This window comes from Camellia sinensis, chromosome 2 (assembly GCF_055761805.1).
Source record: "Camellia sinensis isolate YWXY chromosome 2, ASM5576180v1, whole genome shotgun sequence".
NCBI lineage: Eukaryota > Viridiplantae > Streptophyta > Magnoliopsida > Ericales > Theaceae > Camellia > Camellia sinensis.
The window spans coordinates 57,538,783-57,546,416 of NC_138962.1; the positions used below are offsets into that span (position 1 = coordinate 57,538,783).

Here is a 7,634-nt window from a genome sequence, read left to right on the forward strand (position 1 = left end):
ACAAGATTATCCAAGAAGCACAATTACTTGAAAACACGATGTGCACAGCCTGTAGACGATTCCTCATAAAAGAAAGTGATGCAATATGTGACAAGCATTGATCCCATGATAAAAGTGTGTGTGTGACTCTTGGAGTTCGACAAACACTAGATTCAAATCCTAGTAGTGATATTAAAGCTTGACCTCCGAAAAGAGAATCTAAGCACAACAAAGGAAAGTCAAACCACTAGGAATCAAGGGGTATTTGGTGAGTAAAGGCGGAGGCTCCCCCTCAATCAATGAATCCTTTATTCCTCTATTTTTTCTCACATCTTTTTCTTTTCTTTCTTTTGCACATTTTTTTTTTCTTTTTATTTTTGCACATCTTTTCTTTTCTTTCTTTTGTACATTTTTTTCTCTTCTTTCTTTTGCACACTCATTGGTGGCTGACACACTCAAGAGTATGGAAACCGAACCAGAGAAGCATGAAGATAATAAGGATAGCCTGGTTGGTGACTGTGAGGTAGCCTTTTCCTCATGGCTGGACTCCAAAGAACAGAGGGAAAAGCATAAAGATGCAAAAAAATAGAAGGTGGTTAAGAGACTCAACATCACCCATGACATGCTAGTATAGGTCAATTCCTTTAGAAAAGCAAAAGATACAATGCCAAAATTCCATAGAAAAAAATATAATCACTAAGGCAGAAAACTCCAATATTTGCTAATCCAAGAGTGTGTACATAATGAGATATACTAATCAAAGAATACACACTCCGAAATGAGTAATGACCACAGAAAGCACACACATATTAACATGTAATGGAATTCTCATCAATTCCAATTTGCACCAAGGATCACTCAAAAATTTCAAGCTTACAAAACCATACTAAGAAAATCTTTTTGGGATTTTTTTTTCATTTTTTTTCTAAACAAAACAAGACATAAAATGAACATGCACACACTAAATGACTCAAAAAAAAAAAAAAAAAAATACACAGAAACCCAAAAACTAAAATGAATAAACAAATTAACACAAGTCAAGTTTTCTCACCCAAACCGCTTTAGTATGAACAAAGTTGTGAGAATTACGGTTCTTGGGTGGTATCTTGACGCTGTGGTTCCCTTCCCTTTCAATGAGAACCCGTCTTGACATGGTTTCCAACTTCCTATTCCTAGGACTAGGAAAACATAGCCTCTGTTCATGTTTGGTCTCAAGCAAATCAAAATAACGAGGACTAAACTAACCCTTAGCCTTATTACCACCAATGAAATGTCTCTTACCCCACGAGATGTTGGAATTTCTTCCATCTCTATGAGACACTCTTCCATGTAACGCATAACAATAAGGGCGAATATGACCATGCAAACCACAATGATAACAAATAACAACAGGATGTACCTTCTTTTCTTTGATCTTACCAACTCTAGGAAGTTTGAAAAGTCCATCCTCATGTTGAATTTTTTGTTCTCCTTTTCCTTGAGTTCTTGTATCATGAGGCGTGGATGCACTTTGTTTTTACTCGATCTTACCACCAAAGCCAAAGCCAAAGCCAAAGCCAAAGCCAATGCCACTCTTGTCAGAACAAATTTGTTGAGAACCAATGATATTTTCCAAAGTCTTTGATCCTTTGTTCCGAACACCAATGGTTGCCATAGCACACTTGAGTTTCAATGTTTTCTTCATATGTTGCATAGATTTGCTGTAGCTCATTCATCTCTGTCTCACACGTCAAGAGTTTTGCACAAAGAGCTTGTCGATCATTAGAAATCTTAAGGGCATCATTCCTAGCCTCGAAAATCTCTTTCTTTAATTTGACATTCTCACTTTCACATGTTTTGAGTTTCATAGTGAGTTTCTCATTCAATTTGGATAAGTTAAGAGATTCCTTATACAACTTTTGATATGCTTGCTGAAGTTCTTCATCTTCACTCTCCGAGGATTCATCATTAGTGGCTTTCTCAATCGAGCTCTTCGGATACTCTATTTGTCCATCAATTTCAGAGGCTGCCATGAAGGCAAGGAATTGTTTATGTCCCTCTTCGCCTTGATCTTTGTTGTCACTTTCATCTTCATCAGATTTTGATTCATCATCCCAAGTGATAACGAGGGCTTTCTTCTTCCTCAAACGAGTGGGGCATTCTAAAACAAAGTGGCCAAATCCTTGGCATTCATAGCATTCGACTCTTTCAGAGTTCCCTTGTATTTTTCCTTTCTCCTTCTTGGCTATAGGATTAATTTTGAGTTTATCTTTGCCTTTAGATTTATGAGTATGAGTAGATTCCAAAAGTTTAGGATTCTTTTTCAGAAAAGATTTTTTAAATTGTTTTATAAAAGTATCCGTAATCTTGTAATCTATCTCACAATCCTCATCAGAATCCTCTTCGACTCTATGAGCACTACTATAAGCAATAGTATATTTTTGTTTCTTTTTGAAATTCCTATGTGCCTCATAAGTTTGGAGATTTCCAACCAAATGGTCTAGCTTGAGGTTGTCAACATCTTGAGCCTCCTCAATAGCCGTAACTTTTGGTTGGAACTGATCAAGCAAGGACCTCAAAATTTTTCCTACAATCTTGGATTCCGGTATTTTTTCACCCAAATTTAAGCTGGAATTTACAATGTCACGTAATTTCGCATAAAATTCATCAAAGGTCTCACTATCTTTCATTGAAAGATTTTCGAAACTAGACGTGAGCCTTTGAAGTTTTGAGTGTTTAACCGAAGGAGTGCCTTCATGAATAGTTTGTAAAATATCCTAAGCCTCTTTTGCGACTTCACGATTGCAAATCCGACTAAACTCTTCAGGTGTGACAGCGCAAAAGAGAGAATTGATAGCTTTACTATTCCAGCTACTATTTTGGTAATCAATTGTGTCCCACTTATCGATTGGTTTGGGGAAAGTTACTCCATCAGCGGTAATCGTCAGTTCAGTCCACCCATACATGACAGATTGCCAAACTTTTTCATCAATAGATTTTAAAAACGATCTCATCCGAGCTTTCCAAAATAAATAATTGGATCCGTCAAGTAGGGGTGGTCGAACCATAGAATTTCCCTCATGAATTGAATCCATTATCACAAATCAAACAAGATCTCACTCTAATAGATTTGTAAAACAAAAAAAATAGAGCAACCCGCTCTGATACCAATTGAAAAATCTAGAAATCTGCTAGATATTGATTTATGATTATGTATCAATTTTACGCAATAAAACAATCTCAATCAAACAATCAAGACAAATCAACATAATGATTTTAACGTGGAAAAACCACAATTGGAGCACCTCCATTTGTGATAAAAAAAAAAACCACGGGTAACAGCCGCAAAACAATCCACTAAGAAGATATAAACGAATTACATAGGTATACTCTCAATTACCTAGCAAATCCACGCCCGAATGGAACCAACCCCTATGTGCCTCTTCCAACCCCGTCTTCACCTCGGAATTGTCTTGACGATGAGCCACTCCAGAATCCACCAAAACTTCAGGCTCGAATTCTTCAGAATCCACCGAAGAACAACTTTCTCTTTTGTGTAGAACAAACAAATAATCCTTTAATGTATACTCTTAAAACCATGAGTTGAATACTCAATGAATCATCAAAGAAAAGTAGCAAAATAGCCCCAGATATAAACCCTAGAACCCAAGAAGAAGATCTGGAGGCGTTATCCTAGATTTGGAACAACTTGCGAATTTATAGAATCTGAAATCGTGAGGTCCGCTCGAGCGTGGGAACGGACGCTCGAGCGGGGACACTATATGACGTGTTCCGCACTAGGGTGTATGCTCGAGCGGGGAAATTGACGCTCGAGCGTGAAAATACGGATCACAGTATATTTGTAGACTCACTAAACTTCTGAAACTCAGCATTCTCTGCTCGAGCGGGGAAATGGATGCTCGAGCGGACAGGTAACTTTGAATACATTTTTGCATTTTACTTCGGGGGCGCTACCACTCGACCTCGCGAGCTGACCGGGTAGCTCGATCCCCGTCATAATCAGCGAAGTGGCAATCTTGAAAGTATTAACATCACAAACTTCTTTGGAGCACAATTCGGGTTGGATTCACATCTAAAAACTCATAGCCATACTAAAATAAAAGTGCGAACAAAATTACAACTCAAAAGAGTTTTGTCAAACGGGATTGCCAAGAATGAAAACCTAACAAATCTAAATCATTTGCCTATTTTTGTTAAATAAAATAGATGAAAAAATTTATACAGTCATTAAATTCAATGTAAGTGTATCGAAAATATCTAAAATATAATTTTTGTTGAATTTAATGACTAAAATATATATTATTTATTTATTTTATTTAACAAAAATTGGCAAATGGTTTGAATTGAAAGAAAATCAAAAGTTTAAAATTTAAATTGACAAAATTAAAAATTTGGAATTTAGTTTGTTACAGGGTTCAAAACTCTAGTTCTTTTTTTTTTTTTTTTTGGGGTACTTTTCCCAATTCTATTGGTATATCGTTACTCTTAAATAAGAATTGGATATTATTGCATTATGTTTGATTAGGATGCAATAAAAATATTTAATTATTTTTTACTATTAATTGAATAAAAAAAGAAAATAATTTAAAGTGGCATAAGAGTATCTTCAACAAATATGTTATTTTTAGGTGAGAGCCTAAGTAACAATATTTGACATTTTTATTATCTAAACACTATCATAAAATTCTTATTTGCTTAAGTAACATTTGTTATTGTCCTATCCAACACTCACTCAAAGTTTACCAAAAAATAAAAAATTTACCACCGTGATACAGAGCTCTAATTGTTAAGCTTTAAACTCAGCTCTACACAGTTGGTAGGGTAAAAAAAAAAAAAAAAACAAGCAAACAAACAAACAAAAAAACAAACATAAATATCACATTATAGGTGGATCCCACCCAGCTCTCTTTTTAAAGCTCCAAAGCATTTTTGAAAAACTTATCATTTGTCAGATACATAGTTTTTTTTATAGCAATAATAATCTTATCATAAAAGGTAAAAATTTAAAACTTTACCAAAAATATTTGTAAAACCAGCTCAAAAAAATATTTGAATATCATTTGTCATCATTGAATAACAATAATGTTAATATGACAAATTTATGTACAATACTTTATTATTATTTCATGTGTCACAATTTTAGTGATTTAATGGGTTCCTACTCATATTTATTATGAATAAAGTATTGATAGATAATGATTCAATATGATATCACCTATAATTGAGTATTTATGATTGCCGACATAAAATAAAATAAAAAAACTTATGATTATAACATTTTAGACTATTAGTTTGGCAGAATTAATCTAAGTTGTAAATTTATTTGATATAGCTTTTTATATTCTGTTGTTTTTATTAAAAAAAAAAAAGAAGAAAAAGATAGAAAAAGAAAAAGAAAGAGAGGTTAAATTTGTTTGGTTACACATTATGTGCAAATATCTAACAACCACTCAAAAATTATAATCAAGACAAAATAAATGGAGTTATTTTGTCCATATGTATTAAGAACCTTAGATAAGTTTCAAAAATTATTTTTTACAACTTAAAAATATTTCTCATTTTTTTTATTTATCAAATTAGTTGAAAAAATGCGATAAATTATACTAAAATTGCAATCAAACACAATTAATGAATTTTTTTATTAAATAATTGATTTATAAGTGTTATCAAAAAGAAACAAAAATTATAAACAAAATATTAAAATTATAAAATGAATAATACTAGGAGTCATGAATAAAATATCATGATATGTATCATGAAAATTTTTCATCCCTTGATTAATGTACGATGTTTTTTTCTAGGTGTAATCCAAAGGGAAGAATCTTTCATGATCATTTTCATAATATTTTTTTCATGATTTGTAGCATTACTCTTATAAAATTGTCCAAAAAAAAGGGACAAACACAAAACAAAAGTCGAGCAAAAAGGGAAAGGAAAAAAGAAAGCCACAAACACTATAATAGTGTATGGATAACATTGGGTTATGTAGACTTTCAAAACCATTATCAAGATCAAGAATACTGAATTTGTGGAATACCTACAATAGCAACATACCCTTCCCACCTACCATGGAAAACACTCAAGGAAGGGAAAGCAATCCAATCATCAGAGACAAAGAAGAAGAAGATTGCAATGACAATCCACTAGCATTGCCTCCCAAAGAGAAGGGATGGACAGGTCTGGATCTCTATCTCTACCAAGGCTTTTGGTGCTCCTCAATGCATATTCAAGGCGTAATGTCTTTCCAAGAACACTTCAAAGCTCAGGACACCGACCTCATACTCGCCACCAAGCCCAAATTAGGCACCACTTGGTTGAAGCCCTTGACATTCGCTATCGCCAACTGTCATCGCTACACCAACACGCTTTCCCAACACCCCCTTCTCACTTCCAACCCTCACGAGCTCATCCCCATTCACGAGATCAATCTCTCCGCTAATAAACACAGCCATCAAGGCGATTGTATTCCAAACCTCTCCAACTTTCAATCTAGCATTTTCTCCACCCATATGCCATACCATTCATTACTTGACTCAATCAAGACCTCTAATTTTCGCATTGTTTATCTCTGTCGCAATCCCTACGACTCCATTGTCTCTGCCTGGCACTTCCTCTCTAAGCCTAGACCAGAGAGAATTGAACCTCTATCGTGTAATGATGCTTTTGACATGTATTGTAGGGGTGTCATCGGTTTTGGGCCCTTTTGGGATAATGTATTAGGGTACTGGAAGGAGAGCCTGAAGAGGCCTCAAAAGGTGCTGTTTCTGATGTACGAGGACTTGAAAGAAGATATTATTTTTTAGATGAAGAGGCTAGCGGAGTATATGAGCATTCCATTCTCTTTAGAGGAAGAGAGTGAAGGTGTGATAGAAGACATATCAAGGTTGTGCAACTTTAACAATATGAGAGAGTTAGAGGTGAACAAAACTGGTAAATCCGATAGACACTTTGATAATAAGACGTTCTTCAGGAGAGGTGAAGTGGGTGATTAGATCAATCATTTTACACCTGACATGGTGGAACGCTTGAACAAGGTCATTGAAGAAAAGTTGGGTGGTTTTGGGTTAGCATTCAAGACTAGTTTGTGAAAATTTACTATGTGTGTTTCGTTGGACAAGATTACCGAAACTAGTAAGTCTTGGAATTCCATCTTTATCTCATGTTTGTTAGAAATGGTCTCTAGGGATTGGGCTGCTGTTTGTCATGCTTGGTGCCGGTTGTGATGTGTTGTAGTTTTGTTTCTTTGGTCTTCAGCTTTGTATTTTCTGACTTTGTTGGAGGACTTCTTGTCCTCCCTTTGTTATCATCTTTGTTTCAATAAAATTGTTTTTTGTTGCTCAAAAAAACTATAGTTTGAGAATATTTTAGTCTTTCAACCCCCTAATTTGGATCCCCTTAATCCTTCAATTCTGTATCTCATCCTCTCCTATAAGACTCAATAGTTGCCTATGTGGAGGATATACAGTCCAAAAGGGATTGTCAATCTAGAGGTCCACTTTGATATATAAATGTGAAATTCAAGATCAAGCAAGATATATAACCCAATCCCATGCATTAATCCCCCCACAACCAATATGTAACAAGGATAAATGCACTTACTCTTTAGTTCCAAAAACTAATTGTTCAAAACATAATTTATAATTTCAATCCAAAAA

General features: G+C 34.6%; 1 protein-coding gene across 1 annotated transcript; it reads left to right on the forward strand.

Moving 5' to 3' along the window:
• Positions 1-5,900: 5,900 nt before the first annotated feature.
• Positions 5,901-7,325, forward strand: LOC114303551 (cytosolic sulfotransferase 15). Its single transcript, XM_028248687.2, is given in 1 exon segment — positions 5,901-7,325. A coding segment is annotated over 1 exon segment (1,122 nt). The 5' UTR covers positions 5,901-5,945; the 3' UTR covers positions 7,068-7,325.
• The last annotated feature ends 309 nt before the right edge of the window (positions 7,326-7,634 follow it).